At 58.4% G+C, this 23463-nt stretch overlaps 1 protein-coding gene across 3 annotated transcripts; it reads right to left on the bottom strand.

Moving 5' to 3' along the window:
• Positions 1-12: 12 nt before the first annotated feature.
• HID1 (HID1 domain containing) lies at positions 13-19078 on the bottom strand. Of its 3 annotated transcripts, none has more exons than XM_024130362.3 (19): positions 18895-19078; positions 13589-13738; positions 12868-13038; positions 12153-12266; positions 11462-11568; positions 11097-11213; positions 8513-8726; positions 8252-8308; positions 7272-7412; positions 7032-7122; positions 6697-6848; positions 6514-6592; positions 4848-5012; positions 3436-3663; positions 3079-3185; positions 2454-2534; positions 1533-1624; positions 1217-1375; positions 13-947 (listed from the first exon to the last, which is right to left on the bottom strand). In XM_024130362.3, the coding sequence occupies exons 1-19, from the start codon at positions 18958-18960 to the stop codon at positions 884-886; spliced, it is 2355 nt and encodes a 784-aa protein (XP_023986130.1). In that variant the 5' UTR covers positions 18961-19078; the 3' UTR covers positions 13-883. The 3 variants fall into 3 exon arrangements, with proteins under 3 accessions (XP_023986130.1, XP_028339065.1, XP_028339066.1); XM_028483264.2 differs by having other exon boundaries at positions 12156-12266; XM_028483265.2 differs by lacking the exons at positions 13-947; positions 1217-1375; positions 1533-1624 and adding an exon at positions 1637-2197 and having other exon boundaries at positions 2483-2534.
• Positions 19079-23463: the final 4385 nt, after the last annotated feature.

Raw genomic sequence — 23463 nt, 5'->3', positions numbered from 1 at the left:
TGGCCTGACCCCCTCCCCTCCAAGCACAGAGAGGCAGGGCACGGAGAGGGGGTTTTATTGTGTAAAGAGGCCGATTGTACAGAGCAAAGATTGTACTGACACAGGTGGGGTGAGGGAGACCAAGAAGACAGAATCAGGAGACTGGGGCGTTGGTACCCTGGCCCCCCTACCGGCAAGTCATCAGGTGGTGGGCAGGGGCGGGGAGGACTGATCAGCTGTCCCCCCGCCCCCATTCCCGTATAAGAGCCAGCCAGGCTATGTTCATTGAGCCAGAAGAATACAGCAGGAGGCCCTCGACACCCCACTCCAAATCCCTAAAATGCACAAGGTCCCCTCGTCTGGCTTTCGGTGTCTGTCAGCCCCCAGCCTCCTCCACAAGCAGCCCGGTCACCCTCCTTCCTCCCGGGGTCCTGGCAGCGAGCCGGGCCTGGACCAGGCGGTTTCAGGTTAGGAGGCTTGGAGAGGCTCCCCTCACCCTGCCCAGGTGCCTCAAGGGGCCACCCAAGACTCCCTCTGGGCAGCCCACTAGGGCACAGCGACCTGGTGGCCTCCAGGGCTGCACAGCTCAGGAGCCAGGCGGGCACTGGGGGTCAGCACAGAAACGGGTCCCGAAGGGGAGCCAGAGTGAGGTGGGCCCCTGGTGGAGGGCTGCAGCCCTGGAGACAGAAGGTTCCTCTCCGTCCAGCCTGGAGGCAGGGGGCAGGCCGGGTCCCCACCGTCCCAGCCACAAGGGGCCTGCGGGGTCTACCACTCAGGACACAGCCACCCAAGCCCCCAGCCCTGACCGGGGTAATTTCAAGCTCAGAATGGTGGGTCGGGGGGGACATCGGGGGACCAGGGTCCCCGCCTTCCCCTGGTCCCTGCCCCTTGCAGGCTTCCATCTTCACACCCGCTGGATCTCAAACAGCTTCACGTCTGTGTCGTACCAGACGGGTGGGTCCACGTTCCTGCAGAGGGAGTGGGCTGTCACCCAGGTGCCGGGAGGCCTTGCAGGAAAGACTGGGGAGGAACGAGGCTGTCGTCCTCCCAGCCTGATGTTCTCTGCCCCCTTCCCCTGGGGAAGTGGGTGCCCACCCTCCACCAGACAAGACCACCCTGGTTGACTGTCTTGACATTAACCCCACTACCCCGGTGGGGCACAGCCCCACTGAGCTGACCCTCGGGTGGATGCCAGACCCACCCAGGCCGGTAACTGCCCCACTCCCAAGGGGCCCACCTCAGATAGATGACGCCCCACATGTAGGTGCGGAACCACATGGCCGTGCCCGAGTTGGCCTGGTACTTGCGGATGAGGATGGGGTGGGGCACGGGCAGCAGCCCCACCAGGGTGCCGTGTTGCAGGAACCGCAGGATCTCCGACTCGTCCGTCAGGCCCCTGCCAGGGAGAGGAGGGTCTCCAATGTGCCCACTCTGAGGGCCAAGGGAAGCAGAGGGCTCACCCTGGACCCCCGAGGCCCATGCTCCGGCCACACCCCCAGCGCAGCCTGGGATGCCCCTCGGAGCCCAGCCGCCCAGCCCGCCCCCAGCCTCACCTGTCAATGCAGATCTTTTCCACCTGGGGAACCAGCACCTGAAGCAGCCTCATGATGGTTTGCAGCGGCAGCTTCGACCTCCAGGAGAGGACCTGCGGGAGGGACTGGGGTTCCTGGGCTGGCAGAACGGCCCCCAGAGGCTGTGGCACAGGCTTGACCCCCGACCTGAAACCATGGACTCCCCAAGGCAAAAGCCATCCCCGCTCATCACAGCAAGGGCCTGGCACAGCGCGGTGCCCGTACACAGTGACTGCTATTCATGGGAAGAGCTGGGGCCTCTCGCTGAGCATGTACTATGTGCCAGAAAGCATCCCCTTTGTTTTTGTTTTGTGTGTGTGTGTGTGTGGTACGCGGGCCTCTCACTGTTGTGGCCTCTCCCGTTGCGGAGCACGGGCTCCGGACGCGCAGGCTCAGCGGCCACGGCTCACGGGCCCAGCCGCTCCGCGGCACGTGGGATCTTCCCGGACCGGGGCGCGAACCCGCGTCCCCTGCATCGGCAGGCGGACTCCCGACCACTGCGCCACCGGGGAAGCCCCAGAAAGTATCCCCTTTGATCCTCACAATGGCGTGATGAAGTAGGGACATTTATTATCCCCGTGCAAATGCAACTAGTGGTGAACTCAGGAATCATATAAGGCAGTGGGCAAGTGATTCGGCGAAGGAAGCTGGAAAGGGTGATTTGCTAAGAAAGGGCTGTGGACAACTGAAGCTTAACCCCGCTGGGGAACAAACTCTGGGACAGTGTAGACAGAGGAAGCCAAGACAGAGAGGCCAAGGTCATGAGACAGGACTGACCCCTAACCCCACCCGGGCCAGTCCTTGGGTTTGGACCCATTCCCATCCAAGCCTCTCCTGCGCTGTTCCCAGGGCCAGGAGCCCCGGACCACCCCCCGCACCCTGTGCCATCGGTCCCACCCTCACCCACTCCGACGTCGGGCTCCACTGCCCACCGGCTGATGCGCTGGACGGTCGCCGCTGCTCCCGCCACGCCTGGCTGGGCTCCTGGTCCCCAGGAAGGAATAAGAGAGAGGGATGTGGGGAGGGGGTGCGGGGGGCGGGGGGGGCGTTGTGGGGGGGGAGGGCAGCTCCTCTTCCCAGTTCCTCCCAGTCTGGAACCGGGAGGGCAATGAGGTCTCCCCATTGGCCCATGTTGCAGGGAGGGGGCTCACTCCCAAAGGAGGGGATAGCCCAGCCCAGCACCTTTGCCCTGGGCCCCACGCCCTGCCCGAGCCTGCCCAGCCCAGTGACAGGTTTAGGGCCAGGAGCTGACTGAGCAGACCGGGTAAAGGCCAGCCCAGCCTAGATAAGGCTGATGGATGAGGTGTCTCAAGGCCAAGGGATTGAGCCCGTGACCAATAAACAAGGGAGGGGTCTGTGATGTGAAAGGCCCCCCCATCCCCAGAGAGCCATCAGTGCCAGTCCTGATGCCCTGGGCACCTGCCCCTCTGCTGCAGAGTGCTCTGGCCCGGCCTACACCTCGGACGCCAGGGAGAAAGGGAAAGCCCAGCCTCGCCCCCCAGCCCTGCCAGGAGCCCCCCGCACCTACCTCCGAGGCTGGGCTGCCCTCTGCCGAGTTCTGCTGGGGTGCAGGCTCCAGGGACCGCAAGGTGCCATCCTCTGACACCTGGGACTTCTCCGTCAGCTTCTCAATGCCTGGGGGGGGGTGGGGGGTGGGGAGCGGTGAGGACTCCTGCCACAGTGCTCCTCCTAGAAAGCCTCTGCCTGGGGCCGGCCCCGAGAGTCTCCAACTTCCCCCCGCTTCACAGATGCTGTGCCTGATCTCCCCACGCGCAGCCCCGAGGCCCGGTCCCCCCACCAAGCTGCCCCTCCCGGGCCCCCCGTACCTCCACCCCCACCCTTGCCGCCACTCTGCACGGCACCCTGCCCCTCGCCAGCACCAGACCTGGGGTGGCCACCAGGCTGGCCTTGAGGGTGCCCGGCTCGGCGGGGGCAGCGGGGTGGGAGCCCTCCATGGAGACGCCCTCCTGTGAGCTGGTGCGGGACAAGGCCTCGGGCGCCCGGCGGCGCCGCTGCAGCGCCTTGTGGATGGCGGGCGGGTCAGTGGGCAGGTTGGCCAGCTGGTGGAAGACGCTGCGCTTTCGGATGATGGCGTAGACCAGGTTGGAGTTGCCTGTGGGGAGGAAGCGTGTCTCAGGGAGGCCCCCTTGCCACCCCCTTCACCTGGGTGTCTTCCTGGGAGGGGGAGTCTGGAGGACAGGAGGGTGTCTACCCCAGTACAGCACAGGGCACAGAAGAGAGGGAGCCGGGCAGGGCTGGCGTCGGGCAGCATACGTGGTCTGAGGCTACACCGGGATGCCACCTTTCGGGAAAAGAGCCTCTGGGCTGAGCTCCGCCCCTGCCCCTCCCTGGTACCTTCCGGACCCTCTCACCTCCCAGCACTAAGGGGTAACAGCCGCCAGAGTGGGGCGGGCCCAGCGTGTCAGTGTCCCACCAAGCCAGCTGTTCAATATTTTGACTGTCCCCCAAGTCAGGTCACCGGGAAGAAGGACGATATGGCGTGTGCCGGTGCTCCGTCGCCCACGCTGAACGCCCTTGGCTCCCAGGGAGATAAAAGACGCTTTCTGGGCCTTCAATGCCCCATCCACCACTCTGGTCCCTGCCTCTCACCACCCTGCTCTGCTTCCACTTCAACACATCTCACCCCAGGGCCTCTGCATATATTATGCTCCCCCCATGTTTTTCTACCCCTCCCCACCCCCATTCATCCCTCATAGACCAGTGCAAATATTACTTATTTGGGAAATAATAACTGCTGATATTTAGTTCACCAGGCAAGTGCTAAGTGCTTTTTTGGGATTATTTTACTTAATCTTCTCAACACCCTCTGAGATGGAGACTCTGGGAATTATCGTTATGACCATCTTACAGATGAAGAAACTGAGGCTCAAAGAGGTTATGTGCACACAGTCACCGAGCTAAGTGGCAAGGCCCTCACTGACACCAGGCAGCCCAGCGTCTGTGACACCCAGCAGGACCATGCCACTCTGCACTTCCCTCTCGACAGATTTAAGATGGCCTGTTTGTCTGGGTGACCATCTGTTTGAAGTCCCCCTCCGTGGCCCCTCCCCAGCTGTGAGCTCCACGGGGCAGGGAGCACTCTGCTTTGTTCCCCAGTGAATCCCCTGCACCTGGCACAGGGTTTGGTATGCAGTAGGTGCTCGATAAATGCACGCTGGACAAACAAACAGGGGGGTGGAGGGCTGTGCCCTCCTCAGATGGGGAGGTGTCCTCGCCCACTGCCCACGCTGGTTCCTGCCCCCGAGGCCAGGCCAGGGGCTTGGACCGGTGCCTCACCGTCAAACTGGTACTGGATGATGTTGTTAAAGACCTCCAGGAGGAAGAAGACCAGGTGGTGGTTCTGGGCGGCAGAGAAGAGGAACCAGGTGGTGGAGAAGGCCTCCAGCAGGTGCAGCAGCTTGTTGGCGGCCACCATGGACAGGCTCTTGAGGTAGGGGGACACTGCAGGGGAGGGGTCGGCTCACTCCTGGGGCCCCCACCAACCACCCCAGCACATCCTGGGCCTGGGTGGGACACGATGCTCCTGCTCCCACACCCTCCCTGCCCCCTGCCTGTGAAGTCCCCCGAAAAGTCAGGAAGACCAAGCGCCACAGGCTAAGGCCACACTGGCCATGCCTCCTGCAGAGCCCCAGGGCTCCACCCTGGCCCCTCCCCTGTGGACAGCCGCGCCGTTTACAAAGCCACTCACACACTCCATCTCCCCCACTCCTCCCCGCGTCTGAGAGGGAGGTGGACAGAGAGGAGACCATCCCCATTTTACAGATGAGGAAACTGAGGCTCAGAGAGGCTCATAAACTTGTCCAAAGTTCTCCAGTTACAAAATGATTGGGCAGGGCTACAAACACAGGATCTTTAACTCTTTCTAGAACATCAAGCTGGGAATTCCTTGGCGATCCAGTGGTTAGGACTCCCAGCTTCCACTGCAGGGGGCCCAGGTTCGATCCCCTGGTCAGGGAGCTAAGATCCCGCAAGCTGCACAGTGCAGCCAAAGACTAAAAATATTATTTAAAAAAATTTTAATAAAATATCAAGCTGATATTCCACACATAATTAGAGAGAGATTTTGTGCACAGCCTGTGAAGGGGGAGTCGGAAATGCGAGGCTGCACACGGCTTGAAGTCACAGATTGATCTGTGTGCTTCCTTGCCCTGTGTCTTTCTCTCTCAGGATGGGGCAGGGTTGGTGGCTATCTTGTTCGCTAACGCATTCTCAGTGAAGATCTGTGGGGTGGAGGCAGTGATGGAAGGTGAGGTTCTGGCCCCAGAACTCACGGTCCAACGGTGCAGCTAGAGGTCACCGAGGCCCTACAACATCCCACCCACCCTGGAGTCCAAACCGGACCACAGAGAAGTCAGCCCCTCCCATTCAGGACCTTCCTCTCCAAAAAGCAGCCACGAGGAAGACATGCCGCCCCAGCCCTGGGCCCCGACCTTGCTGGGTCCAGCGCCCCTGTCAGCCCCAGCCCCCTCCCAGCTCGGAGGGAGCCATCTACAGCCCTTGCTTGTGGGCGGGGTCCTCATCCAAACCTGCGCAGTCCAATACCTCAGCCGCAAGCCACATGTGGCCGTTAAGTGCTAGAAACGTAGTCCTAATGGATGTGTGCTGCACGCATGAAACACACACAAGATTTGGAAGACTGGATTCAAAAACGAATGTAGAACATCTCAATAATTTTGTATGCCGGTTACATATTGAGATGATGGTATTTTGGATACAACAGATTAAATTAAATAGATACTAAAATTACTGTCACCTCTCTTTCTTTCCTTCTTCCTTTTTAATGTGGCTACTAGAAAACTGACCAGAACATGTACATACTTGGCTGCCCTCATACTCCCATTGTACCCGGGCGGTTTGAACCAGGGAGCCAGCGGCAGGTCAGCCTGTGGCCTGGCGCCCCCTGGTGGTGAGCCTGGGGAAGGCGGGCTCTGGGCCCCCCTACCGTTGACGACGATGGTGAGCAGACAATCGAAGAGGGGCTGCAGCCGCTGGTGCCCGCTGGTGATGATCTTGTGGAAAACCTGTGCGGGGAGGCAGAGGCGCAGCCATGGGGTCCCTGCCGCCTCCAGACTCAGCCGAGGGGACGTTACAGCACAGCCCCAGGTCCCGGCGGGAGCTCCCTCACCACAATGAGCAGGTCGGCGTGGGTGCCGGTGAAGACCGGGATGTCCATGGGCACGCGCACCGAGTAGGGCTTGTTCAGCCGCACCCCGAAGTTCCGTTCGCCGCTCAGAAGCAGCAGGATGAAGACGCCGATGTGCATCAGGCCCACCCGAGCTGCGGCACGTGGCGTGGGAGGGGTCACCACGCTGGGTGGGGACCCATCTTGGGGGTAAAGGGAGAAGCCCTTCCCGGGAGGTCGGGGCACCAGGCCTGAGCTGCTGGGAGGCAGGACAGACCGGCCGAAACGGCCCGTCCGCGAGGAACCCCCCAGGGATCCTCAGCCCACCCCAGCCTTACACTGATCTGCTCGGGCATCGTTGAGGAAGAAGAGGACAGGCACCAGGATATCCAGCACATCACTGCTCTTCAGCACAAAGAAGAGGAATTTCTGGGGGGGAGGCGGAGACAGACGGGCAGAGTCAGGGGGAGGGGCAGCTCTGCCCCACCCTCTCCCTCTCCTGGGAGCCTCCCCAGACGCTGTCCCCATCCCTGAGGCAGACCACTGCCCGCCAGCCTGGGCCCCCGAGGCCGGCCCACCTTGTTGAAGTCGCAGAGCTTCCAGAAGAGGACCAGCAACTCCTGGTGGAACTGGATCTTCTTGGTGGAGTTGGGCAGGTAGGTCTGGAGCAGGGGGTTGGAGAGCAGCCGGGCTATGCCCTTGAGGATGAACTGGAAGTCCTGGGTGGGGGAAGGGCAGGGGCCTGTCCAGTCCGGCTCCCGATAATCCAGACTTCCTGGCCAGGCCTCCCACAAATGGCTCCGAGCCCCCCAGGGCCTGATCCCACCTCTAGAGCCGGAGGGGCCCAGATGCCAGTGTCATCAACAGCTGTCCTGGGGGCAGCCCCTCAGAAGCTGGGTCCAGGGCAGGTCTATAGAGAGCACCCTGCCCCTCCGCCAGATCACAGGCTCCCCACCTGCTCCTAGTGACCTCCTCACATGCACACTGGACTCCTGCCCACCTGGACTCCTCGCTGACAGGTGACATCCTTCCACCCCTCCCCATCGCCCTGTGACACGTGAGGAGCATTCTATCCTCAAAGAGCTGTCATTCACTGAGCACCTGCTGCCTGCTGGACTGTGCTCTCAACTAATCCTCACTACAAGGCAAGGGCACAGTTACTGTCCCCATGTCACAGCTGCAGGGGTTAGAGCTCTGGGAGCACAAGAACCTCCCCCAAGGTCACAAGACACAGGAACTCAGGTCTGACTGGCCTGTCCGTCCACTGTCATTCCCCCACCAAACCTGACATCAGAGCCACCTCCTCCTGGAAGTCTTCCCGGCTACCCTAACCCAGTTGAGGCCATCAGCCCTTTTCTGAGTCTCAAGACCCTCGCGGTCCTGCCATCACTACTTCACCTGTGGTGGCCTGAGTCCACGGGGACCGTGGTTCCTTCATGTAGGGGTCAGGACTCTCCCCACCCCCGTCTCATCTGCATCCCCTCACACCCTGCAAGGCCACAACCTTTGTGGAGGGCGCATCAAGAACCCACAAGAGCGAGAGCATCGTTGGACTCACCTCCTCGCGATGGATGCGGGACAGGTAGTTCACAAACAGATTCTCGGGCCCTGGAGGCTGCGGAGGGCGGAGCCTGGGGTGAGCAGGTGCCTTCCCCCCCCTGCCCCCCTACCCCAGGCCTAGGCAGTGCAGCAGTACCCGCTCTGACCCCAGATACCCCCACGAGGCGCCCACTGGATATCCCTTGCCCAGCTCCGCTAGAGGGGGTGCCACCCGCCCACAGCCTGGCAGGGCTGGCTGCCCTCCCTCTCCCGTCCTTACATCCGCATCATCCATGGCTGTGCCTGTGGTGGTACCGTCCACGGTGGGGGTGGCGCCGTCATGGTCCAAGGTGACAATGAGCACTTGAGCAGCTTCCTCCACCAGGGGTTCCCGGTAGTCAGAGAAGAGCAGGTGGTTGTAGGGGATCCCGTAGCCCACAGGGTCATAGGCACACACGGTGTTGAGGAGGGAGGTGAAGAGGGGCAGGGCGTGTCTGTGGCAGGAGAGGAGGGGCGGGGCTTCAGAGACACCACCCACCAGCCCAGCCCTCCCTCCGCCCCCAGCCGTGGCCAGGTGGGAGGGTCAGCCAGGCCAGGCCCCTCGTTCCACAAGGATTTCAGTGCCAGGCCCCCATCTTCGGACCAGGGAGAAGAACCAGGAGTTCATCCCTTCCCAAGGAGGAGAGACCCCGCCCCCCTCATCCTTGCCTGCATCTGGGACCCAGGCCAGGCTGGGCCAAGGCCAGAAGGAATTTATTACCAAGAGTGGGATGGCCAGTCCTGAGGGGCTCTTTGTAGGATAGAGTGCCCACACCCCTTAGATTTTCACCCCCAGGGGTTGAAGCCTATTGGTTTTTTTAAATTAATTTTAAAATTTATTTATTATTTATTTATTTGTGGCTGTGTTGGGTCTTCGTTGCTGCGCGCGGGCTTCTCATTGTCGTGGCTTCTCTTGTTGCGGAGCACGGACCCTAGGCGCGCGGGCTTCAGTAGTTGTGGCTCGCGGGCTCTAGAGCGCAGGCTCAGGAGTTGTGACGCATGCGCTTAGTTGCTCCGCGGCATGTGGGATCTTCCCGGACCAGGGCTCGAACCCGTGTCCCTTGCATTGGCAGGCGGATTCTTAACCACTGCGCCACCAGGGAAGCCCTTTAATTATTTTTTTAAATACTTTTTTAGAGCAGTTTTAGGGTCACAGCAAAACTGAGAGGCAGGCACAGAGATTTCCCGTGTACCCTCTGCCCCAGCACGTGCAGTCTTCCCCACTATCGACATCCCCCACCAAGGTGGTACACTTGTTACAACTGTAGACCCTACATCGACATATCATTTTCACCCAAAGTCCACAGCTTACATCAGGATTCACTCTTTTTTTTTTTTTTTTTTGGTCACGCCACAGCTTGTGGGATCTTAGTTCCCCGATCAGGGATCGAACCTGGGCCCTCGGCAGTGAAAGCACTGAGTCCTAACCACTGGACCGCCAGGGAAGTCCCCAGGCTTCACTCTTAGACGCTGTATGATCTACAGGGTTGGGCAAATGTATAAAGGACATGCCCCTGACGTTTTTGAGGGGCAGGTACCCTTCCTTGGGGCTTCAGACAAGGGCTGCAGGGCCCACAGGGAAGGCGGGCTTCCCCTTGGGAGGCAAAGCCTGTGCCCCATCCCCCAGCTCCCAGAGCACAGAATGACTCCGTTCAGAGATTTGTAAGACGTCAGAGGTCAAGCTCCTCATCTTACAGATGAGGAAACTGAGACCCAAGAAGGTTAATCAAGTGGCAAAGGTGGCCATTTGCCCCATAAGGCTGGTGAGAAAGAAAACTCTGGCCAGCTTTTGACTGTGCCCGGTGGAGAGAGTCACCTGGGTTCTCCCTCCTTCTGGGAGTTGGGGGCGGGGGTGGGGGAAAGGGGCAGGCAGCCAGCAAAACCTGAAGGATGAGGCCTGCCATGTGGGAATCAGGGTCTGGAAGAGGGTGAACCATGACACTGAGGGGCACTAACCCCTGTGCAGCCAGCACAGCCCTGGGCACAGCTGGAGCTGCACAGCTGGAGCATGCGTACCTGCTCTAAATACTCAATCCAGCCATGGGACACCTCCATGTGCTCCTATGCCCCCCACTGCCCACAAGTGCCCCCATGTGGGCGGGGCTTCCCCACCCTTCAGGGTATTTATCACGCCCCCTCTCCACCCACTGAATAAACTGCACTGCCCAGGGAATTCCCTGGCGGCCCAGTGGTTAGGACTCGGTGCTTTCACTGCCGAGGGCCCGGATTCAATCCCTGGTTGGGGAACTAAGATCCCGCGAGCCCCGCAGTGCGGCCAATAAAAATAAAATAAAATAAACTGCACTGCCCAATACAAGCTACATGTAGCTATGGAGAGCTTAAAATGGGGCTGGTCTGAAGTGAGATGTGCTGTGAATGTAAACTAAACACTTGATTTTGCAAACTTACTATGAAAAGGGAATGCAAAAACATTTCAATAATTTTGTATAGTGATTACATGTTAACTGCTAATATTTCAGATCTATTGGGTTAAATGAAATACATTATTAAAATTAATTTCACCTATTTCTTTTCTATTTTTAAAGGTCGCTACTAGAAATGTTTAAGTTGCATGTGTGGTTCACATTATATTTCTACTGGACAGCAGGGATCTAGATGGAGGACCCAGGCGTGGGTCATCCAGGGCCCCCCAATGGGACATGGGAGGGAGCTGGCGTAAGGTGTGACTGTTCTTATAGGTCATCACCACGAGGGGGCAGCACATCCCCTCAAATGAGACTCACAGGGCTGGCAAACGGCCTCAGCGCTGGGCTGCCTGGAACCAAGAGGAGGAGAAATGGAAAGAAAGGCCAGAGGCCCCTCACCTGTTCTCTGTGGAACAAAAAAACTGCACCCACGGATTGATGCTGCTGCTGTCTGGAGCTGGGGGCACGTACATGGCCTCAGAGAAGCATATCAGCAGCAGTTTCAGCAGCTCCATCCTTGGGCAGGGAGGATAGAGGGAGAGGGTTCAGTACCTGAGGACAGCAGTCCTCCTGCAGGAGGGCGCGCCCACCCTGCCCAGCCCCAGCTCAGGTCCATGAAAAGAAATGACTCCATTTTATCCCTGTGAGGCTGAAGTTGGGTCACGAGCGGGCAGGGTCTCCTTGGAAGACCCCACGCGTGGTTCCCTCTCTGAACTGTGCAGGGGGCCAGGCCTGGGGTCCAGCTGCATCCTGAGCAAGCTCACCGGTTCATGTCGTGGTTGTAGTTGGGCTGGGGGGAGTGAGCAAAGCCCACACCAGCCTCCCAGATGTATTCACAGCTGTCCAGAGAGTGGATGTCCTCCGCCGAGTCCTGGGGACAGGGTCAGGGAGAGATCAGGCCAACCCAAGCCCCCCGCTATCCTCGGGGGCAGAGACCCTCATATTCTCCTAAAGACAGACCCTCAAAATGCCCCAGGTGCTAATGCACACGGGAAGAAATGAATGTTCTCAACCTCTTGAAAGCTCCTTTTCCTTCAGTCTGGTACTTGCTCAATCCAGTTTGAGACAGGGAGAGAGAGACAGGGAGGGAGCAGAACGGAATCAGGTGCCCCTGGTGGTGCGTGGGAGTGGGGGACGGAGAAGAGTCAAGGTGCAGTCCACGGGTCCACGGGCAGTGAGAGGGCCAGGGCTCCTGTGTGTAAGCCCCGCTCCTCCACCCACGGCCCAGGCGAAGACAATGGGTGCTTGTGCCCGACCGCCTGGATGCAGGGGGCAGGGCCGGGCACCGGCTGGCTCCCGTCCAGCCGTGCCAGCCACCCCCCCCCTCCCCGGGACCATGCGTGCCAGGCGGCCCAGGCTGCCTGGAGCAGCCCCTGCCCAAGGGAATTTCAACCGGCCCCAACCTGGGACCAGAGCCCTCCTCGGCCCGGCGGGCAGGGATTGGGGGGCTCTCACCACGGTGCTCCTCCGGTGGCTCTGGACGGTGAAATCCGGGCAGAAGAGCAGGTCAGCGATGGCCAGAAGCAGGGACTCGGCCAGGGGCCGGGCGTTCTCATCGTCGTCCTCTCCCTGCTTGGGACACAGCGCCTATAGGCCCCCTCGGTCGTAGCTGGCTAAGGAGAGGGGGCCCCAGGACTTGGAGGGGGGATGCGAGGAGGACGGGGTCTGGGCCCAGGCAGACACTCGCCGGCAGAGGGGTGGAGGAAGAGGAAGTAGACCCCTAATCACCCCAAACCTCCCAGGGCAGGAGCGGGACAGAGTGCGGAGCGGGGCTGGTACCAGCGAGGAGGCCTCCCCACCGACTGGGAGGGGACAGGTGAGTCCCCTCAACTCTAGAGCCTCAGCCCTGCTGGGAATCACTGCCCACCTCCCCACCCCCCTGCCAGCTGCTTGGACAGAAAGCCGGGGAGGGGGTGGGGCAGCGGCGGGAGGGCCCAGCTGCCCTGCCCCCACCTCTGCCCAGCTGTGGAGGCAGAGACCCCCATGGGAGAGAAAGCGAGGGCTCAAGGAGGAAGAGCTGGCCCCCCTCGTCAGCAGCACCGGCACTGCCCCCACGTCTGCCCTTCCCAAACCCCAGAAGAGGTCTGGGGGGATGTGGCCGGCCCTGAAGGGGTTCCTTCCCTGTCACCACAACTCCACCTCCCGCCCAGCCCCGGCCAGGTCCACAGACCGCTCCTCGCCCGGCCCCGGGCACTGTGGACCAGAAGAAGCCCCTCCAGTCAGGGTCCTCAAAGATGTAGGGCAGCACGCGGGTGAGCAGCCGGCTGCAGTTCAGGGCAATCTGCTTCTCCTTCTCCGAATGGCAGCCGCTCTCGGCTCCCTGCACCAGCTTCTCAACAGCCTGCGAGGATGGGCAGAGAGGCACGCTGGCAGGGTGGGGAGCGGGGCCCTGGCACTTGGCGTCAGGCTGGGCACCCCAGGCTTCAGAGGGGGAGAGACAGTGGGGCCACCCTACCGGACCGCCTCTCCAGACGGGGTCAGCCAGCCCAGGAGGATGGGACGTGGGCCAGGGAGCAGCCTAGAGCATCCTGGGAGCGAGACCCAGCCCACCACTCACTGGCTGAGACCTTGCTAAGGGACCAGCCACCTGGCCCTCAGTTTCCTCATCTGTAAAATGGCGACACTGACGGTACCAACTGCACAGGTGAGCTACATGAGCTGACCTATGGAAAGTGTCACCCACAGGCAGCCCTCACAGGTGGCACTGCCACTTCCCCCAGAGCCCAGCCAGGGGGAGAAGTGGGTGAAGACTTGGGACCACTCCAACCTGGGTGGAGGATTTCCTGGGTGCCTGCCCTCTTGGACCACAGGGCTGGGCCAGCTCCAGCCTCCCTGGGAGGGTGGGAAATGGCTCAGGTGGGAGTGGCAGCGAGGGCCCAGGCACCCTTCACCTTGTAGCACAGGGTGGCCAGGTTGGAGGGCGACTCCTCTCGCACTGCCCGGATCTCCGCTGCCGGCACCAGTGCAAAGACATCCTGCACCGAGGTGGCCGTGTCCGCCCAGAACTGGTCCCAAAAGGCGTCATCAGTGGCTTCCACGGGCTGTGGGGAGATGCAGTGTCCAGAGCTGCACGGTCTCTTGCCAGCAGGTCCACAGTTTGCCCACCCTGTAGCCAAGGGAGCCCCCGAAAGGGAAGCCCCCTACTCCATCCCTGCTGGTGCCAGGAGCCTTCCCACACGGGAGACATCCTTCAGCCACCGTGAGCCCCGGCTGGCACAGGCAGGCTCGGAACACTTGACACATACGGTCAGGGGCCAGCCGGACACTGAATCCAGTAGCCAAAGCCCAGCCCAGTCCCTGAGGGACTGTGTGACCCTGAGTAACTCACCATCCCCCTCTGACAGGCCCTCCCCACCTGGGGGCCTCCCCAGGCCACACCCCTAAGTCAAGCGCCCAGGGACCAGAGCCAGGCTGTGCCCCTCCCCCTAGGAAGAAGACAGAGGGGACATATGCTCATTTCCACTCACCCAGGCTGCGCCCTCGGCCCCAGCCTCCACCCTCTGCTGGTATAGCCAACAGATGCCAAATCTAAAGGAGTCATCCCACGGCTCTCTGGCAACACCTGCTCCTCTCAGTATCCACCACCTGTGCTGCAGTTCAGGCCACTCTTGCCGGGGCCCCACTTCCAAATTCACCCGCTCAATCCTGCCTCCACGCTGCCCCCAACACGCATTCAAAACACAGCACCAAAGGCATTGTTCCCTCAACAAAAATCTTTAGGGCTCCCCACTGCCTGCAGGGTCCAGACCTCGGCCGGAGAGCCAGCCAAGATCACACCTAAACACACATACAAGCCACACACGTGCACGTACACATACATGGACACATGTCCATACACAAGTGTGCACAGGTATGTGTGCACACACACCTGTATTTACTATCCCAACAACACAACCTCCCATATTTTCTCTTTGCCTTTGCTCAGACTGTCCCCTCTTCTCAGCACGCCCGCCCCGTCTAACACAGCCCAAAGTCCCACCGGTCCTATCAAGGCAACATGCCTTCAACACACGTATGCCTTTGAAGTTATACAGTCAGTCATACAGACAACCAATCTGAATCATGAACTCCACTTCTAGAAATCTTCCCTAAGGGAATGATCTGAGAAGTGCAGGCATGGGGATGCTTACTGAAGAGGTGATAACAGTGAAAAGTTGGAATCAACCTAAATAACCAACAACTGGGGAAATGCTTGAACAGTTAAGGCACCCGCATACGGCGGAATATTACACAGCCATCGGAATCACATCTGCAAAGAATATGAATGAATGGAATATGCTCACAGTACAATGTTATGTGAAAAAGGCAAGATATAAAACTAACTATAGGATGATCACAATTTTGTGTTAAATTATACAGGCATAAAAGCCTCGAAGAAAACGACAGAATGTCAACAGCAATTATCTCATGGGGTGGTTATTGTTTTCTTTATATTTTTCTGTAAGCGCACGTATTACTGTTTTTTTCCTTTTGAATGTTCATCTGTTTGAGGGGCCTCCGAGACACTCTTACCCTTCTGCATAGCACTTCCTGCAAGAGATCTTCTGGGTTGCTCCGATCAACCTAGACTTTTGCCTTCTCTGAAAGGGCTGATAATGGGGCCCTGCTACCCCGCCACAAATCCGCATGCAATATGCATCAGTCTTACCGTCAGAAAAAAATATGAATCTTGTTAAAAAATAATTCTGTTCTCCAAAGCCGCTTCTTCCAAGAAGTCTCCCAGAGCTTGGACCAGCGGGCTCCCTCCCACCTTGGAAGCCCCCTCAGTCACTCATCACAGTCCCCAACAGGTCTGGGTGGGCCTGCCCGGAGGCCCCACTAGTCCGTCAGCCCTTCTCCCGACCATGCACTCGAGGCACTCGGCAGACGCTCAGCCAATATCTGTCCAGCCAAAGGCTGTGATTAGTCCTAGAGAGAGATCCCTTCAGCCCCGTCACGGGGCAGAGCTGAGAGCCAGTGGGGCCGCCCAGACTCAGGCCTGGCCACAAGCCTCCCCTAGGTCCAGGTTTACCCTAGCCCGCCCCCCCAAACAATGCCCCCCTCGGAGGTACAGGGCGGCATGTGGCCATGGCCTTCAGGGCAGGCCTGGCACCAGGACGTGCTCAGTCCCAGAACTGGTAGAGCGAGTTAGCTGGCGGAGAGGAACAAAGGCCAAAGGAGGGTCCCTGGGGCTGGGGTTTGCTGGCCCTCACGCCCTCAGTCCAGACAGCTCTCTGACACTCACTGGGATCCAGGGGAAGCACACCCCCGTGTGGGTGGCCGGGGTGGGAGTGGGGAAGGAACATCCCAGAAACCGTGCAGAGCCCCCCACCATCTGGGAACACCTCTGGGAAGCCACCTTCCCCACCTCCCACGTAGCCACTACCCCCTTAAAGGGGCAGACACTCATCAAGTGGAGTTGACCTCTGACCTAGTTCATCAGGTAAAAGTCACCTGGGGATTGAATTCAAAATGAGGAGAGAGCCTTAGGAGGGAGCTTGGGAGGCCCCAGGGCAGCCCAGACCTGGAGCAGAGGAAAGTCCCAGCTCTGGGAGCTGGCCTTGAACTTCAGGAGTGAAGACTTCCACCTCCCCCATCCCCAACTTGGGCCTCCCCACCTGGTCCCAGCTGTGGCTCAGACACTTTAGTTTGGTGACCATTACCTGACCATACCAGGCTAACCTGATGCTACAGGTACTGCCAGGGTCACTGGAACTTTTGTTGGAGGGGGGACATGGCTTTGCCCCTGCCTCAGTTACCCCAGCTGGGCTCCACCCAACGCAAGGAAGCTTCTAAAATCCAAGCCAGTTTCTTTGCTGGAGGTGGACAGGCCCATGCTGCCGGGGGCACTGAGCTACCCTGGTGGGAAGCCAGATATTCTTAGCATAGCTTTACCAGGACCTGCTCAGGCCTAAGCCCCCGCCAGCCTGGGGGACCAGCTGCATCTTTTGAACCTCTCTGGTGGCGGGGAGAAGGGAAGGACCAGCAGTGCTCTAGCCTGCTAAGGGTGACCTGTACCGGAGGACTGTGTCACAACGGCGTTCACACACACAGGTACGTGTGCACACATGTAAACATGGACCCACCCGGTATCATCTGACCTACGGCAAACAACCTCCAAATGGACAGGATCTAGGAGAGGGTCCCAGGTCCAGGAATGTGCCCCCTCCAGGGCCCCACCCACACCAGGAAAGGCTCCGGAAACACAGCCAAAGCTGCCGGCCCTCAGGACCGGGGTCAGGCCTAACCCGAGGCAGGAAGAAAACAGGATGCAGCGCAGGAAGGCAGGGAAGGCCGAGCGGTGGCAGCTCCGGCCCAGGCCACGGGAAAAGGTGCCTGGTCGGTTTGTCTGCTGCCCAGAACAAAAACCTGTGTTCACAGCACAGCCTCTGAGGGCCTGGGACAGGAGGACACCTTGTGGACACAGCTGGCCTGAATCTCCTTGGGGACACCGAGTGGCAAGGTCTGGAAACACCATCTGGGATCTGGTCCCGACTCTTGAGCTGCCCGAGCCAGGTCACTACACAGGGCAGGTGGCCTCATTCCTGAGGGTCTCTCCCTCCAGGCAGCCCAGGCTCCCTCCCACCTACAGGGCCCAGGGCCCTCCAGAGGGAGACCCAGGCTGGTCTCTGGCTCCAGTCCTGTCCCAAGCCAACTCACTGTCCCCAAATGGGAAACGAGACAGCACCATCTCAGTCAGCCCTGTCACAGGGCCACAGCCAGGGAAAGATGGAGGCACACTGCATTTTGGGGAGGGGACTGGAGCATGTAGGAATCTTGTCCACGTAGATCCTTTGGGACGCGGCCCTGCTGGCCTGGCAAAGGACCCTGGCTGCTGAGGCTACAGCCCATACCTCGTTCCTCCAACAAGGTGTTTTCCCCCCCAGCAGGTAGGTAAACATGGAGGCCTCCCTCCCTTCCTCTCCCTACGGCCCCGCACTGAGAGGCTGGCCCACCTGCCACCCTCAGATCTAGCAGCCCCATGCCAAGAAAGCCAAGCGCCAGAAATAACCAGGAGCCATGGAGGAAGTGGCTAGAAACAAGGCCTGGTTTCTATCAAACGCCTCTCAGCTGGGGCTGGACTCTCCAGAGGCTCCGGCTGTTTGCCGGGCTCCTGACCTTTCTCTTGTGGGATCGAGAGAGTGTGGGACCAGAGGTCTGGCCTCTGGAGCTGTGACCAGCTGGCTGTGGGGAAATGGCTCCCCTGAACCCACTCTAATTGCCTAGAGCCAGAGAGAGCCCTGGGGGCAGGGGTAGGAGGAAAGTCCCAGATGGCAGCAGGTCCTGACTCCCTTGAAAGCGGGGGATCAGAGCAGTGAGAGCTGGGCATCTCTGTGGCCAGAGCAGCCTGGCTCAGAGTGAGGAGAGAGGGGTGGGCAGGGAAGAAGCCTTGCTGGGGCCAGGTTCTTGTGCTGGGGGCAAGGAGGTGGCCTCTGTGCCACTTGTGGACTCAGGGGAGTGTGCAAGCATGGCCTAGGGTGAAAGACACCCTCAGGTATCAAGGGCAGCCTGGACAGTTCTTAGCCCTGACCCAGAGAACAGAGGGTACCTGCAAACCCAGCCAACCCCACCGCTGGGCCTCAAAGGGGGAGCCCCCTGGAGCAGTGGTCCCCAGCTGGGAACCTGGATTCCATAGACCTGGGAGCAGGTCCCCTTGCCAGGCTGCAGCGCTGCCCGCCACTCTGCGTGTTCCCAGCAAGACCTGGGCCTTCCCTGGCCCAGGGACCTGGGCCCAGCGAGGCCGCTGCCGAGCACCAGCTGTTTCGCGGATCCGGGAGGGCGCCGGCCGGCTTTGTTTGCATTGAGTCAGCCGGGTCTGTGCCTCCGGGACCCGCGGGCACCGAGGGGCAGGGAGGAGAGCAGGGAGGTGTTTCTTGGGGGGAAGGCTGGAGATGCGAGGCTGGAGGGGCTTGGAAGGGGGTGGACAGAGGGGCGGACAGCGGCGACGCCGGCTTGGAGAGTAGGCACACGTCAGCCTACGGTGGCAGCAGCAGCTGCGGGAAAAGGGATGTTCCCGGGAGAGAAGGCCGGGGGTGGGGGCTAGGGGATGGAGCCCTGGGATGCAGGCCAAGGGGTCTCGCTCCGGCCCTGGCCTCAGCGTCACCTTCCTGGCCATCTGGTCCCCCTATCTCCCGGCAAGCCAAGTTCTTGCAGCCCCCCAGCCCTGCCCAGCCCCCAGCCCGGCAGGTGGGTGGGGAGGCCGGGGCCCCGGGCGCACCTGCGTCTTGGTGGTGAGCTGGATCACCGCCTTTCGGAAGTTCAGCTTGGAGTCGGCCGACCCCATATCGCTGGAGCCCGCTCCGGCCCGGCCCTGGCCCCGACTCCCGCCCGGGCCCCGGCTCGGTATCCAGCTCCAGCTCCGCGGGCCCAGCTGCTCTCGCAGGAGCGGACCGGCGCACCCCGCCCGCTCGCCTGGCGTCGACCCCGCCCCCTCCTGGCTCCTCCTCTCCGGGCTCCGCCCCCCGCACCTGCCGTTCCCCGCGCCGCCCATTCCCGGCTCCCGGGGTCTGCCCCTCCGATCCACTGCTGCCCCACTCCCCGGGTCCTTCCCAGCCGGACCGGTTGCCTCTGCGCCCTTTCTTCTGCGTGGCAGCGTTATCCCCCCTCGGTGTCTCCCATTTCCACCCAGCCCCCAGGGCCCGCAACCCTCCCGGCCTCCCGTCCCCTGCCCCCATCCTCACCTTTGGTCCCCACGCCATCACTGGGCCCACACTTTCAAAGCCAGCCCTCTCCAGTTTCTTCCTTGTCAGTCCCTGTACTCGCATTCTGAGCCTCCTCTCTTTTAGTTCCCCTTTTTCTGACCTGTCAAACCCACATGTCCAGACGGCCCCGCTGTTATTGCAGTCACAAGCCCTCAGCCTTCCGTTCTGTGGAAGAGAAGCCCTGATTCAGTGCCCCTGCTCCAAGAAAGCAGCTCCGCGGTCTAATGAGAGCGAGAGGTCCCTCCGAGTCCCACAACTCCTATCTGGCCACCTGCCTTCCCTGAGAACCCTTTTAGGTTCATCCATTTCAACAAATAGGTTGAGGGACTAGTATTTACCAACACTGTGTCAGGGGCGGGGGCAGAGGGGGTTTAAGTAACAGGGTCTGCCCTTTAAGAGCAATTAGCTAGGGAGAGAAACAAGGAACGAATTAGCCATGGTTCAGCCCAGTGAGGCTTTGACAGAGGCAAATTAATAATAATAATAATAGTGACAACAACATCTCTTACACAACAAAAACCTACCTCTGAGATAGGTATTATACCCATTTTACACTAGGGGAAATTGAGGCTCAAAGCAGTTAAGTTGTCCAAAGTCACATAACTGGTAAGGAACAAAGCCAGAAAAGCAAATGGCCCCAAAAGAGGCTGCATTTTTTCAATAATATCGTCTTGTGTGGTGTGTCTGGAAGCTTCTAGAAATCCTAGCTGCTTCAAAAGGAGGTGACATTTAGCTTAAACTGGAACTCCACGAGTAAAAAATGAAGGGTGCACCGTCTAGGCACAAAGGCAGGGTAGGACAGGTGTGGAGGTAGGGGGGAGGGAGACAGGGATGTCACCATGTCACTGAATGAGCAGACTGGACAGGATAGCTCTGTCCTTGCTCCAGAGGTGGGTTTTCCCTGCCCTGGATGAAATCTTGGACAGGCTCCATGGCTTTTCTAATCACTTCAAGATAACAAATGAATAGTACCTTTATTTGGCGTTAAAAAAAAAAAAAATCAAGTCCACCCCTACAAATCACCCAGCCCCAGTCCAGGCCAGAGTGACATTAAAAACTCTGAATCTTATTCATTAGGGAGATGCTAATTGAAACCACAATACAATAACTATCACATACCTATTAGAATAGGTTAAAAACCAAAACAAAACCTGAGGATACAAATACTGGTGAGGATGGGGAGCATTTATATTTTCTTATAAAGTTAAATATAGGGACTTCCCAGGCAGTCCAGTGGTTAAGACTCCACCGTTCAAATGCAGGGGGCATGGGTTCGATCCCCGGTTGGGGAACTAGGATCCCGCATGCTGCGTGGCCAGAAATAAACATAAAAATAAAGTTAAACATACAATTACTATACAACCCAATAATCCCACTTTTGGTATCTCCCCAGGAGAAATGAAAACATAAATCCACACAAAAAGCCTGTGTAAGGCGTATAACAATTTCATTCATAATCACCAAAACGTGGAAACAACCCAAATGTCCATCATCTGGTGAATCAACAGACTCTGTGCTTCATCCACACAATGGGACTAGTACTCAGCAATACAAAGAAACAAGCTACTGGTACAGGCAGCAACAATGTGGATGAATCTCAAAAGCCCTGTGTCAGACACAGAAGGCAACATACTGTGTTATATCATTTATATGATATTCTGGAAAAGGCAAAATATAGGGACAGAGAACAGATCAGTGGTTGCCGGGGGCTGGAGCAGGATGAGGGGACTGACCGTTGAAAGGGTATGAGGAGACTCTTTGGAGTGATGAAAACATTCTATGGTTTGATTGTGGTGGTGGTTCCATGACTGTATATGTTTGTCAACTTCATATAACTATACACCTAAAAGGGATGAATTTTACTGTATGTAAATGACACTTCAATAACAAATACAAACACCAAGAGCAGGTGCTAACCGGACATTCCAAGGGATTAATCGTGAATGCTTTGGTCTTGCCCATTGTTCCGAGCCATTCCTGTGGTTTGCAACCAGGAGCTCCAGGTGGCACCGAGATATTATTGGTCACCCATGGACAAGTGGACAGATTAGCCAAATTGAGTTTAATCAAGGGGTGATCTAGGGAATTCCCTGGTGTCCAGTGGTTAGGACTCTGTGCTTCCACTGCAGGGGCATGGGTTCGATCCCTGGTCGGGGAACTGAGATCCTGCAAGCCGCGTGGCGCAGCCAATAAATAAATAAATAAATAATTTTCAAGGGTGTCCCTCGAGAAAGAGGAGGAAGCTGCATGGCCATTTGGTACCCAGCCTGGGAATAATACATATAGTCACTTCGACCATACTCTATTGGTAAAGCAATCACGAGCCCTCCAGATTCAAGGGGAGGGGACCCAGGTCCCCACGGAAGACGTGTCAAAGAAGTTGGTGCCATGTTTGAAACTGCCACATTGTGGGCAATTCTATCCTCCACACTTCCTCCTCCCAAGCCCAATCCATCTCTCTCCTAACGTTTGTCTTTAAGTCTTCTCATCTCAGTAAATGGCATCTCCCAGGTTCTCAAACGAGAAATCCAGTGTCAGCCTGATGCTTCTCCTCTTGTCAACCCCTCCTCCAGTCCATCACCAAGACCCGATGATGTCATCCCCCAGACGTATATAAGTTCTACCTCCCTCATCTCTGCCGCCCTCACCTTTGCCAGAGCCCCCACCATCTCCTGTCTACCACAACCACCACTCCTGCCTCCCCTAATCTATTCTCTGCAGAACAGCCGGAGGAATTGTAAACTGCAGCTCACAATGCTCCCCCGCTAAAACCACCTCGGAGCCCATTGTTCGGGTCAATTCTCTCTGGTCGCACTGTGACCTCCAAGGCCCTGCATGATCTGGGCCCTGCTCCCCCTCCCCCGAGCCCCCGCACTGGTCTTCCTTTATTTCCTCAGACCCTCTAAGCTCTTTCTTCCCGGGATCTCTGTACAAGTTGTTCCTTCTGACTGAGACATGCCTTCTTCCACTCTTCATGCGGCTGTCCCCTTCTCATGCTTTAGGGTCCGATCTTAAAAGTCTCTTTCCCTGAGAGATTTCCCATCCCCAGCTGTTGTTAGTCCATCCTTCAGTGTGTTTCCTAAAACTTTTACCACCATCTTAAATGTTTTTGCCTTTTTGCTTGATTTAGGTCTGCCCCTCCTACTGAGATGCAAGCTTCATGAGAGCCGGGGCTGGGTCTGTCTTGTTCTCTACATCCTCAGCACCTAGCACTGGCCTGGCACACAGTGGATACCTGAATGAAGAGAACTCCTGGGCGATCACAGAAGATGGAGCCACTTTGGGAATCCACTTCAGTCAATAGGAAAGGCACATTTTCACCCACTGTTTTTCAGATTCATTTTTTAGTGCCTTTAGGAGCCTTTCAGGTAGGGCAAGTGGATCTGTCCTGGGGTGGAGATGGATAAAGAAGGAGGGCCAAGGAATATGGTTCTGCCACTGGTTTTAGAGCATCCATTTGTTCCTTCATCAAGCACCTGCTATGTGCCAGCTGGAGTCTCTGCCCTCAAGGAGCTTTTAGTCTGCTGGGAGCCAGATGGATCCCATACAGGGGACTGAGTGCTGTGTTGCAGTGGGAGCCCAGGCAGCCAGCAGTGAGCAAATGTGCCTGGAGCTTCTCCACAGTTCTCTTAGGCCTGTGTCTCAGGCCTTGACTGCAGGCCTGACCTGTCCCCATGACCCCCCACCAGGAAGGTAAAGTCCCTGGACAGTCTCCCCAGCCCCCCATCAGAAGCCCCACCAGAAGAGGCATAGTGATGGGCAAGGAGTGGATCCTCCAGGTAAAAAACGTTGCAATAATAATGATCCTAAGAGCAAACACTGAATAGTGTTCATATGGCCCAGTCACTGTTCTAAGCCCTTGGCCTGTGTTAACTCAGACCAAGAGTTTATAGCCCCTCCCAGCAACCCCATGAGGAGGTATCAAAGGAGGAAAAGTAAGAATGACCCCACAGGAGGGACACCCTCAGCATAAGCATCCTAAAGGTCACTGCTGATGACAGGCCTGGAGGGTTTAAACTGCAGGGATTTGGGGTAGACACACAGAAGCACTTCCTGACCACAAGGACTTGTGAGACTCTAACATA

The sequence above is a fragment of the Physeter macrocephalus genome, unplaced genomic scaffold, assembly GCF_002837175.3.
Source record: "Physeter macrocephalus isolate SW-GA unplaced genomic scaffold, ASM283717v5 random_14, whole genome shotgun sequence".
NCBI classification, from domain to species: Eukaryota; Metazoa; Chordata; class Mammalia; order Artiodactyla; family Physeteridae; genus Physeter; species Physeter macrocephalus.
This window is presented reverse-complemented; position numbering and strand designations above follow the sequence as displayed.

Excerpts from the sequence above, each read along its gene's own strand:
- HID1 (XM_024130362.3), bottom strand. The coding sequence starts at position 18,960 with ATGGGGTCGGCCGACTCCAAGCTGAACTTCCGAAAGGCGGTGATCCAG. Across the intron at positions 8,727-11,096 it reads TTTTGTTCCACAGAGAACAG|ACACGCCCTGCCCCTCTTCA; the intron begins GTGAGGGGCCTC and ends CTCCTGCCACAG. Across the intron at positions 5,013-6,513 it reads GCTCACCATCGTCGTCAACG|TGTCCCCCTACCTCAAGAGC; the intron begins GTAGGGGGGCCC and ends CCTCCCCTGCAG.